The 12,754-nt window shown below is 47.9% G+C and overlaps 1 protein-coding gene across 1 annotated transcript in view; it reads left to right on the top strand.

Moving 5' to 3' along the window:
- The window catches only part of NHSL2 (NHS like 2), a 130,772-nt gene that overhangs the window by 103,609 nt on the left and 14,409 nt on the right, over positions 1–12,754 (top strand). The window contains exons 5-7 of the mRNA XM_081179395.1: positions 1,588–1,719; positions 3,504–5,735; positions 10,518–10,650. Of these exons, the coding sequence (XP_081035521.1) occupies positions 1,588–1,719; positions 3,504–5,735; positions 10,518–10,650 (2,497 nt within the window). The remainder of the gene's footprint in view (positions 1–1,587; positions 1,720–3,503; positions 5,736–10,517; positions 10,651–12,754) is intronic.

Raw genomic sequence — 12,754 nt, 5'->3', positions numbered from 1 at the left:
AGCTTTGGCAGGAAGAGATCTCAAGAATAACAGCAATTCATTGACTGCGCTCAGTCCTGACGCCAAACCATAATTTGGCGTTGATATTTGATCATAGGCCAGGTTTGCAAACCACGGCTTGCAAGGGACTTCCAAAGCAGGATGATCCGCCATGGTTTGAAGCTGGTTTGCAGACAAACTGGGGTTTGTCATTAATTTGTGGATTTAGGCATAACAGCAAACCACAGTTTGTGATAACTGTGGCTTGCTATTAATGCCAGAATTCGCAAACCACTGAAAAACCACATTTAGGCCATTGTTCAGTCACAAGAGGTTGATGAACCACGGAGACAAGAGTGAGCTTATGGAAACTGAGTGGAGCTCTCAACCATGGTTTGTCTATTACAAGCAATAGTGTGATGGGGTGCTGAAAGCACTCTTCAGACATTACTGTTGGGGTGAAGGGAACACATAAAGTAAAGACATCTGCCCTGTTACATTCCTACTGTTACTGGCTTCTACCTTCCCCATGTTCCCAGTAGCATCAACTCAAAAATCTCTTCCCTGCTCTAAAGCCATTTTTACCCCACTTCCATTCCTGTTGGGATGGAGGGGTCATTGTTTCCTAAGTCCATGCCAGTTTTCCATGTGTTCATTCATAAGTCTGTATTGTGCTCTTCATCAATGTGTGGATTTACTTATTCTTTTTAACCGCATGAAATATTCACATTACTTTTTGAGAGTATATTATTCTAAAACATGCATTAACCTAAAACAATAATTTTCTCCACACAACTTTGGTACATTTACATAAGCTGACGAAAAGCCACTTCCAGAAATATAGTGGAATATAGTACAAGTTTAGTACTCATTTCCATTGCTGTTTGCAAATTACTGTATGTTCCGGCGTACAAGGCGACTTTTTATCCCTGGAAAATCACCCCCAAAGTTGGGGGTGTTCTTATATGCCAGGTATACGCGTTGGGAAGGAGGAGAGGGAGCCGGTGAGCACAGGCGCGCCTTCTGCCGTCGCTCCTCCTCCCTCCCCACAGAAGGGGACACGGAAAGTCCTTCTGAGTGCGCTGCTCACCCGCCCACCAAACGCCTTGCTTTGGGCTGCTGCTGCTGCTGCGACAGCAGAGGCAGCGGAGGGGTGCGTGCTCTGCCCCTGGCGTTGCTCAAACTCTATAACTCTAAAATTCTAAAACTGAACAGCAAAAGTTGGGGGTCGTCTTATATCCCCAGTCACCTAATACGCTGGAATGTGTTTCTGGAAGCACATAACACAGAAATGAGCACTAAACTTGCTCATGTTCTGCCATATGTCCAGAAGTGGCTTTTACATTGTGTAGAAGTTCAGATATATTGTGGAAATTAACAGCTTGGGAAATGTTGGGATAACAGAATAAACTTCATTCTGTGTGACTGCAGCCCAAATCAGTTTGGTTCGCTTATAAACTCAGGCTAAAGGAAATCATTCAGGACCACAAGCCACCATTTACCATCTTCCCATAATGTTGAATTCACTATCCTTCCCACATCTCACATCACCCTCTGTGTTTTCCCACGGTCCACCTGGATGGCTGAGTGTCTTTGTTTTGGCTACAGGACAGCCGTTCGCTCGGCACGCAAGTACTCGCCACTCCCTCTTCAACACAGAGACAGCCATGAATCCCAAGTCCTTGCTGCGCCGGAGACGGACGGTCATCGGCTTTCCCCACCTCGCCCTGCGGGACCCAGGTGACAAAAGCAATGCTGCCACTCTCTGCCACTACAGAGGAGGGGGAATGGCTTGATGGCTTAGGGTCCCTCCAGACTGGTGTTTTCAGCGGATATATTCTGCAACATGTCATTGAAGCTATGCTAACATACTAGTGGTGGAATTATACTGAACCATACCATTCTTCTGTATTAGTTGTTTTCCAGCATTGCCACATTATTACCAGCTGGAGGGGCAGTCTTGCAAAACAGTACAATGAAAGCAGGACAAAAAAAAAAAATAAGCTGAAACATTTGTGGTCTAAAATTTACAGGATTTCAGCAGCAAGTGAGCAGACATGCACTAGTTGGAAACAAAGCAGGATGTCCACCCTTAAAACTTTTGCAGCTGCAAACAGTATTGAAAGCAGCATGGTGTGTTACTGCCCCAATATCATCATGAGCACAAATCATCAATGAACGCACAATAAAAAGGATGTCTGGAGGGACCCTTAGAAGCACTTGTAGAATCAAGACTTTCCTGACTCTGGCATATGTGAAGAACAGAATGTGAGAAGGGATGTTTGCCATGGGCTTCTTTATAGGAATTTCCTGTAGGGCTCCTCCAAAATACTGGGTTATTTACAGGGCAAAAGTAAATTTTTCATGTACACTCAAAATTTGTCAAATTTCAGAATCTGACTTTATGGACCGTTTTCAAGCTTCATTTTTAGAATTCTGGGAGTGATCTAATATATTATTTGCTGCTTTTCAAGTAGGTTTGAAAAGTGGGTTTGATATGCAGATTTAAAAACCAGTTTCTGCAATGAACACAGAGGCAGAACAAGTCACAGAGCTACAGGATCAGAGCATCTTAATTTGGCTAGAAAAATATGAAGTTGCAGCTTAGCCGGATTTCAGTACCAACAAACAGAATCCATAAGTATTCCATTTGTGGGGATGTAGGTACATTTTTAATGGGAAGACTTTGTTTGAGAAACAGCCCCCCCCCAAAAAAGTATTTTGTTCTAGCCCCTTTTCCCTTAGGAACAGGCTCCCTAAGACTCTTCTCTGAATTGTGAATAAATGTATCTTGGGATATCCCCCTCCACCGCCATGCATCTATGTTAAGTAGGGAGGAAACATATTTGTGGCATGGGGCAGAGAATAGGGGCATTTGTAAGAATAGCCACGTAAGAGCTTGACTAGCAGACCATGCTCTTTAGGGCAGATCTAAAGATTTGCAACTTTAGAAATTTAAAAAAGGAAAGGAAAAACCTTTTATTATAGTGGTTCTCAAACTATGAAGTGGGGTGCTATTGGCTGAGGGGTAAAGCAACACCCATGGATGTGTTTTTTCTTTTCTTTGCACGATCAGATAAAAGTAAATAACCTTTACCACCTGTCCAAGGCCAGCTGAGCTCTTCCCTCCCCGAAGCAGGAGGATGGCCAGGCCTGGATTTCTTTGTGTTGATGGGGGCAGCTGCCCCCCGGCAGTGAAATGTGAAGTTTCTCCTTTTGGGGGTCAAACCTTATCCAGCATGAGGGCCATATTCTGTTCTGAGAATCTTCCAGGGGCCACGTGCCAATAGTGGGCATAGCTGGAGAGAAAAGTGGGCATGGGGATGAATGTAAATTTCACTAGCTCTGGGGAGAAGGGGGCTGGCTGTGCAGGGGTGTGTGGTCTGGGGTTCACATAGAGAGGTATTGAGGGCTGCATTGAGCCCCTGAAACTCCCAACCCCTGATCTAAGACCTTTCAGTGTCCCAAGCAGGAGATCTTCCATGCTGTTCTTAATTCCTGCCTTTTTCTGCGCTCCCCTGCAGGGAACAGCAACGGCCCCATTCTCAACCCTCCAGCGACCATCGCAGAGTCCGCCTCTTGCAATTTTGTCCCTGAGGTGGCTAACGGGAGGAGCTCCACCCACCAGGCCCGCTCTCCTCAGCCAAGGCCACAGCTGAGGAAGACCTTCAGTGACCTTGGGGGAGTTCTACAAGGACGGTATTGCCAGGGGCCCGCTGGCCACACAGACAACCCTGGGGCAGTGTATGCCAGCCCGTCGTGCAACGGCCCCAAGGAGGACTTGACATTCTCCCCTGCCTGGAGTGCAGCATCTTTTGGCTACGTGAGCCCTTCCGCGAGCCAGAGTGAGCTGGTGATGGAAAGTGGGGCCCAGTCTCCCCGCAGCCAGAGGGGAACCCCAGACTCTGACCGGCCTGCTTCTTTCTTCATCAGCAAAGACAACGCAGTTGGGAGCAATGGGTCTGGGGCGTTCTGCGCTTCTCCTGAGTCCCCTGTAGATGCCAACGGAGGCTTGAGGTGTGGGGCAGCGGAGGTCAAGGCTCGTTTAGTCCCCGCCACCCCGAGCGAAGAGGAGTGCCCCCAAGCAGAGAGGCAGCGGGTGATGTGCAAGTTCCGCGAGAGGTCTCTCTCCGTCCCCACAGACACAGCCTCCTTGTGCTCCATGGACATCGGGGGCAGCGAGACCTGTGCCCTGAGCTACCCCAGCGCCAGCTCCGAGGGCAGCACAAGCACAGACAACGTCTCGCTAGCGGTGGAGGAGGCTCAGGTGAGGTCACGGCGGCCGCGCACCAAGAGCATCTCTCTCAAGAAGGCCAAAAAGAAGCCCTGCCCGCCTACCCGCAGCGTCTCATTGATCAAGGAGGGACAGCTCAGCATCGCAGAAGCTGGTGACGAGTCGCTGCCACAGGACCAGAGACCAAAAAGTCTGTGCTTGCTGCCTGACACGCAGGCCCAGAGCCAAGTCCCTGGGGACACAACCAAAGAGCTGGAAAGCGTGCCGTACTCACAGCAGTGGTACATGCCAGAGTGGAGTCCTGGCGACCCCTATTGCTCTCTCTCTGGCTCCAGCACGGCCACTGGGACCACCGTGATCGAGCTCTCCAAGGCACGGGGTAGCTCTGAGTCCCTCCCCTCCCCTTCCGTCTCCCGGGCCACCACACCTTCCCAGCTCTCTGCTGAGGTCAACTTGAAAACCTCCTCCCCGGCGAGGCCGACAGGGGTGATGTCTCCCTCCAGCGGCTACTCCAGCCAGTCGGAAACTCCAACCCCAACCATCCCAACATCTGCCGTTCTGGGCCACACCCCGCATCAGAGTGGGCGCGCGAGACCCCTTGTGCCCGAGAGGAAGTCCTCGCTGCCCCCAGTCTCGCCCATGGAGCGAAGCCCCAAGTCACGGCTGTCCTTCGACCTGCCGTTCGCGCCGCCGTCACACCTGGACCTCTCGGGGCTGAAGATCTCTCTCAAGGCCAAGCCCAAAGTGAGCCGGCACCACTCCGACTCCACCTTTGGAGCCAAGCTGGGGCCGAAGCTCAGCCCCGTGCAGCCCGTCATGCCCATGGTGACACAGCTGGACCTGCGCTCCGTCCGCCTGCGGTCCATCAGCCGCTCCGAAACAGAGGACAACCTAGAGAGCCTTGAGCCTGTCGAGGAGCCTGGCAAGAAGGTCCGGCCTCCGGTGGCAGAGAAGCCGCCCCTTTCCAGGAGGCCCCCGATGCTCCTGCACAAGACCCCTCCAGTCCAGGAAGAGTCCCCCGTGGGCTCCCCAACCTCTCCACTGACACCCCAGGGCTCGGTCGCCGTAGAGAACGTTTACATGGTGGCCAGGAGGCCTGAGCACCAGTGGGATGCAGATGCCTGGAGCCCTATGGAGCCGCAGCCCCCCGTGGCAGCCGTCTCTCCAGCACAAGGGCCCCCGGGGACGTTCTTCTCTGCCCGGCGGCTTTCCGAGGACAGCTTGGAGGAGGAGCTGAAGCCAAGGCTGCCGCTGGAGAGAACACCTGGCGGGGAGAGCCACAGAACCAAAGTCCCTCCCCCTGTCCCCAAGAAGCCTAGTGTGCTTTACCTGCCGCTGGTGAGCTCCCCGCTCCACCCAGGGGCCTGCGTCGGGGATCTGAGGTTGGCTGCCAGCCCTGTCATCATGCTGGATGAGGACTGTGCTTATTCCGAGCTGACTCCATGCAAGGCTTTGACCCCTGTGGCTAACGCAGTGAGCATCAGTCCGACGACTGCAGGGTTGTCTTGGGGAAACGTTTCAGGTAAGTGGCTCTGCCTTTCAAGAGTCCATCCCTGGTTCTCTTCTGCCCTAAGGTGGTTGAAAAGGGAGCATAGTCCAGGAGCAGAGAGCACATGCTTTGAGGTCCCAGGTTCAAACCCACTTAAAAGTATCAAGGATGTGATGGGATAGATTGGTGCCCTCAAGATGCTGGAGAGGTGCTGACACAGTAGACGACCCTCGGATGGGTGGCTGTTTTGCACATTGGTGCAAGCGTTCTGTCTCCCAGAGAGTAGCTTGCACCTGCTTTGCTCCTCCTCTGATTGTTTTGCAGCTGGGCTGCACTGAGCTAAGCCAGTGTTTGGGTTCGAGTGCCACCCCAACCCTGGCTTGTGGTTAAGCTCCCTCCAGAGACTAACCACAGTCTGTAGCTTAGGTTTGTTCTTGGATACACCTTGTGGTTAGTCTGGACAGAGCTTAACTGCCCAGGCAAAACACTTAGCCAAACCTTAGCTTAGCCCAGTGCAGTGCAGCAGTCAAAAAGTCCAGGCAAGGAGTCTGCCCAATCATGCGTTCACACCAAGCCAATATTTGGCTTCGTGTGATGTGCAAACAAGGCCAGCATGAGGCAGCTACACACATGTTGAAACATGTGGCCTTATACCACATCTGATTATGTGACCATTTAACTCTGTGTTGCCTGCTCAGATTGGCAGCAACTCCTGGGGATTTTAGGCAGAGTTTTTTATTCCGTCACCTCCAAACTGATTCCTCTTTAGCTGTAGATGTTGTGGGTGAAACCTGGGACCTTTTGCATGGAATGGAAGGCATGTGTTCTGCCAATGCTCTGTAGCCCCTTTATGTGAAAAAAGTAATGTGTGATGATTGCATTCAGGATGTTGTTGGGGCTTGTGTTTTTTGCTCAGCGTACACAGGCTGGGAAAAGGCAATTAGTCCTTGCTTTTGCATTATGTGCTGAATCCTTGTAGCCCTCCAGGTTTTGTTCGCCTCCTGCTCCCACCTGCCCCAGCCAGCAAGGCCAATAATAAAGGATGGTGGTATTTGTAGTCTAACAACATCTGGAGGGCCGCAGTTTCCCCTTCCTTCTTGCATGGGGGGGAAAAAAACTATGTCATGTGATTGTCACACATGACCATTTTTATTTGTGCTGCACCCTATAACTTCCTCCCAGGATTGCTTTCACATGAAAACTTGATAATGTGTGAAGAAGCTCATAGGAAGAAGTTCTTCCCTATTCATCTTGAGATGCATATTTGATTTGATTTAATGTTTGTATTCTGCTTTTCCGAAATAATTTTGAACTCAGGGCAGCTCACAATCACAACAGTAGCATGAAAAATTAACAAGAATTACAATCATTTTACTAATATCGTATCTACTTTTAATAGTATATGTACTGGTTATTGCTTGAAATCATATCCTGCCTGCCCTCCAATGAATTCTTCCCCTCCCAGCTTTATCCTCATAGCAACCCTGTAAGATAGGACCAGTCCGAAGTCACTAAGTGAATGGGGATTAGAACCTGACCTTCCGCTGTTCTAGTCTAACTTTCTAACTACTGTTCTGAATTGGCTCTGATGTGATATGATATGATGTGTAATGCCCAGTAGTCAAATATAAATGGGAAGAGGCAGACTAGCAAAACATCTTTAATTCTCTGATGGATGCTTGGACAATCTTGCTTTATGCTATGGATTGAAATAGTTAGTGGAAGCTACCTATAAATTAAAAAATACACAAACCACAGCAAAATAAATTAACCCAATCCTGAGCAACTTTTGATTGCATGACAATCTAAAGTTACCAGCTGGATAGCAGCCTGTCCCTCACGCCCCATGTGCATTGTACATTTAAAGCAGGCTCACACCACTTTAAATAGCCACAACTTCTCCCAAAGAATCCTGGGAACTGTAATCTGTTAAAATGCTGAGAGATGTTAGAGCCCTATTCCCCTCTCAGAGCTAAGATTCCCCAGACTTCCCTGGGAAGAGGAACTGATGGTAAAACTACTATGAGAATCGTCTCTTTGAAGGGTGTCCTAACAACTCTCAGCTCCCTTAACAAACTACAATTCCCATGATTCTTTGGGGGAAGCCATGACTATTTAAAGAGGTTTGATAGTGCTTTGAAGTTAAAGTGCAGATGTGACCCCGCTCTCCCACTCTCTCTCTCTTGATCTGTTGGTTTCTGTTCCTCTATATGTCCATTCTTCCTATTCTTCCCAACATCTTGTCTGTTAGCTTTATTCATTCCCCCTATTTCTTTCTCCCTCTGATCTCTCTTCAGCTCCTTCTCCAACCATCATCAGTCAGCTCAAACCTTCCCACCTTTCCCCTTTTTATGGCCCTCATTCTGTACCCTTCTGGTACTTGGCATTTCTCGTGGACATAGAAGGCCTGCTGCTCCTACTTGGATCAAGCTCACAGCTCCACCTAACGGCAAAACCCATCAGCTTAGGGGGTGTTCACATGCTGCATTCCTCTAGTGTACAATCTGTGTAAAAATAAATAAATAGCTGAGCTGTACATTTGTACAGTTCTTTACATAGAGTTGTTGGCACACCACATTCAACGAGTGCATAATCTGCGCATCTGCGTCCACAAACACTTGTACTATTGTTAACACGCAGTGCTCAACAAGTGTACACTCTTTCACACAAACAGTTCCACTTGTACCTGTGCTCAATGTGACTTGTCAACAAGCCTCATGTATCGTCCAGTGATCTTTACAGTCTGTTTTCCTGTGTACGCAACAGCTGAGCTGTGCAAATAAGAAGTGTGTGCTTTTTCACACAAACCCCGGCACATGTGGAGAGACAAGTTTCTCCCTGTGTTCATTGTAACGTGCAAACAAACCTCCTGTGAACACCTGAAGATCTTCAGGGAGGGAAGGGAATGCCTGTGAATTCTGTGTTCACTTGAAAATGGATGCAATAACAGGAGATCTGTGGTTAGGATCTCTCGCTTGAAAATAATAACCAGCAGCTGCTTCAAAGTGCTGCTCTTGGAGAGGGTATCGTACCCACATCTTCCCTAGCTCTTTCCCCAGACTAAGCCAATTTGGGGTTTCCCTCCTTGGGGTTGCTTATACTTCCTTCTTGTGCGTAGGTGTGGGTGTCATTTTGTCTACTTAATAACCAGTAACAAGACCTTGAATACAATAAAGGTATAATATTGTACTCAACGTATCTAACCTAAACTGCATCAGTAAAGATGCAGCAAAGCATTCTTAATCAGAAAACATAAATAAAACAAAGGAGTGATAGCTGGGGGAGGGATGCAATTTCTTTTTCAGTTCCGACTGAGTTACCATATTTTTTCCCCAGCTGGCTCTCTGTTTTCTTATTTATGTTTTCTAATTAACATTGTTTAGCTTCGTTTCATTTTATCTTTTTTAATGTAGTTTATTATATATATATATATAGAGAGAGAGAGAGAGAGAGAGAGAGAGAGAGAGCACAATATGGTGCCTTTCTTAGATTCACAGTCTTGTTGCTGTTTATGCTTCCTCTTCTAGATACCCATAGTTTGCTTTGTTTCAGCTAGCTAGCCAGTGACAATCTTCCCCTGAACACTGGGAATAAAAAGGAATGGTGTTTCAGGGTTGCTGTTCTGAAAGTAGAGCCGCCCTAGTCTGATGTCACATCCGTACCATACATTTAAAGCACTCTCATACCGCCTTAACCTGTTATGTCTTCCCCCAAGAATTCTGGGAAATGTAGTTTCTTAAAAGGGTCTGCACCTCACCGAATGACAGTTCCCAGAATCCTGAACAAACTACAGTTCCCAGGATAAAGTGGTACAAGAGTGCTTCAAATGTATGGTGTGGGCATGTCCACTGGGCATACTTCTAAGTTCCAGAAAGTTGTGCTCTGGCAAATGGAGCTTTAACTCTTTCCTCTATTTTTCTCTCAACTCCCTTGAAAAGATATTTTTAGCTGAAAGGGGTAGATTAAAGGAGTTGGAGTTGGAAAGAAAGGTACAATTGCTTTCTCTGCCCTTCCCCTCTCCCCTGCAGCTTCATGGGGGATGTGCAACTTCAGGGGGGGGATTTAGGAATGGGCAAGATGGAGAAAGTAGAAGGAAAAGTGGAACCTATATAAGAAAAGCTTAAACTTGTATTTGAAGCTCTCTGGTGAAGGAGCTGATATTAATTGATATTAATCCCGCCACCCCTTTGCTTGCTGCTTTCCCATTATATCTGGGTTCACCCACCTTTTTGGAGCCTGTGGGTACATTTGCAAACAGGAAAAATGTAGTAAGGACAATGCACAACCAAGTACACACTACAAACTCTTTTCTTGACTCCAGAAGAATCCTCCTTCCCAGCCCAGTTTCGGCATAAGGGACAGGGGATCCTCTGTGCATCAGGAAAGGCCTCTACAGGTGCACAAAGAGGTGGTGGCAAGAATCAAATCAATGTCTTCATGTGCTATATCTGGTTATTGAAGATTAAATGAGCATTGCCTGTCCTCCCTGTCCTTCTGTCTCTGTCTTTGTCTCTCTCTCTCTCTTTCAAACACCCCCACACCTGGCTCCTCTGCCCAGGGATGGTGAACCTGTGTCCCTCTAGGAGTTGTTGGACTTCAGTTCCCATCATCCTTGACCATTGGTCACGCTGGCTGGGGCTGATGGGAGTTGACCTCCAACAGCACCTGTAGGGCTCCAGGTTCCCCATACCTGTTCTCCAGTTGGCTGTTTCTGAAGTGCCTCTCTCCCACCCCCACCCCACCCCACAAGCTTACCGCCAACATCTCACTGGCAGGAGACCTGTTTGGCCAAGACTCTTGCTTTCTTTTCTTCAGGGAGCTCAGTGGGCTCAAGGGCCGAAGAGAAAAGCTTTGTAAGTGACAAAACCGCCGAGTCGATAACCGAGGAGGACGACGATGTGTTTGTGACATCCCGAACCACAGAGGATTTGTTTACTGTCATCCACAGGTGGGGGCCCATCCAGGTGTTGCATTTTGGGAGTTGGTAGCTCCTCTGAGGGTGTGGGGTGGTTTGCTCACCCCACCACTCTAGCCCCACCGTACGCCAGCCTTAACTTGGGGGGGAAAGACCCTTCCTGCTCTTTGTGAGCTTCATGCATACCCCACCCGAAAATCCTTCCTCACTTCATCCCCTGTTCATGTCCTCCAGAATCTGCACAACTCAGGTCCAGAGATCTCATAATAGTTGCCAATCACCAGTTTGGGTCTATTCTCAAAGCCAAGCTCCTGTACCAGTTAGGGATTTGTTTAACAGCCACTGCAGACCAGCCACTCCATTTCAGGTGGGCTGTTTCGAACCCCACCTCCTGCACCACTTTCATGAGTGCTTGCTTGTTTTCATGCTGATCTCTGCAGCTTCTCATAAGGACCAGAGGCTTGCATTTTCAAATCGAATGCTTGCACCATGTCTCAGATACTCCCGTCACCCATTTCACCCAGGAATTCACCCAGTTAGAGCTTTGGGGAAGAGCTCTAGGGGTCTATTCAGCAGAACAAACCAGAGGTGGGTCCCCCCACTGCATCAGGGCTGCCCTACCAGATTTCGAAGTAAGCAAAGCTATATTTAAAGAGAGAGGGCTCTGTAACCTAAGTAAGCCAAGGGTCCAAAATTACCTAACTGTACTGCTGCATCCTACTTAAAGCCAGTCCCTGTACATCAGGCAGATGGAACTTGCAGCCTTCCAGACACTGCTGAACTACAGTTCCCATTGCCCCTGACCATTGGCTATGCTGGCTGGGGCCGATGGGAGTTATAGTTCAATAACATCTAGAGGCCCACCAGTGCTGCAAAGCATGCAGTGTTTTTGCCCACTGACAAAAGAAAGTTCACATTCTGCTTCCATTCAAGATAACTAGAGCTAGCTAGAGTTTGTGCTTTCTTAATTCACTCACTTTTGACAGCACCCACAGGAGGTCATAATCCGATCATTATCCTCCTTGTGTTTTCCATGTGCTTCCTCTGAGAGATAGCTCAGTCAGTAGAGCATGAGACTCTTAATCTCAGAGGCGTGGGTTTGAGCCCCACGTTGGGCAAAACATTCCTGCATTGCAGGGCGTTGGACCAAATGACCCTCGTGGTCCCTTCCAACTCTACAATTCTATGATTCCTCAGACCCCAGCAAACCTGCCTTTTTAGAAAGTTAAAGCACAGTAGTGCAGTCGCTACAGGTGTGGTAGGTTCTTAGCTCTACTCTTCCATCTTTTCCTGCAGATGTAGCTTTGATGAGCAATGTAAGTGAACCTACTGAGGTGAACCTATTGCCACTCAGGACATCTCCAGTATTACCAGTAACTCTTTTAATGAGCCATAGAGTGCTTTTTCATCTATATTTTTAGCTAAAATTTTCAAAAAAATTAATTAACATATTCACACAGTAGTGTTTAAATGAAGGAGATTTATTTTTAAGGATTTTTAAAATGCTACATTCTATCAACAAGTTTTTGGCCTAACACACTTTCTAACTTTTTTAAAGCATTTGTTTCCACAAGTGTCGAAAGTAATTGGGAAACAGTGCTTATGGTAAATAAGCATTTGAGCACTAATTAAATAACTGATTTTAAGAGGAAGATGAGTGGCAGAAGAGTGATTTTTTAAAAAATAAAATAAAAAAACTTTGCTTGAGTGAATCGTCACTTCCACGCCTAGGGAGCACTGTCCCACCCATTAGTGTGGATGGAACATAGCAGCAAGCACATGTCAAAAAAGCACCTTACCCCCACATTAAGAAAAGACAGCTGCAATTCTGCTTGCAGCTTACAACAGGAGAGCAACGGCTGGATAGTCCTTGGGCTGCCTTCTCAAACCTGGGCCCCAGCCAGGAATTATGGGAATTGTAGTCCAAAACATCTGGCAAGTGCTAGGTTGGGGAAGGCTGCTCTGGAAACACCCATGGCAAATTGAACCATTGCATACAAAGCTCCCATTGTTTCCTCTGGATGGGTCCCATTACACCATTTTAGACTGTTACGGCTGTACCAGCTCTGCCTAACCTCAAGTGACTTTCTGATCTGTTTGTGTGCATGTGTGTGTGTGTGTTTGCGTGTTTGCATTT

This window comes from Podarcis bocagei (assembly GCF_964188305.1).
Source record: "Podarcis bocagei genome assembly, chromosome: Z".
NCBI lineage: Eukaryota > Metazoa > Chordata > Lepidosauria > Squamata > Lacertidae > Podarcis > Podarcis bocagei.
This window is presented reverse-complemented; position numbering and strand designations above follow the sequence as displayed.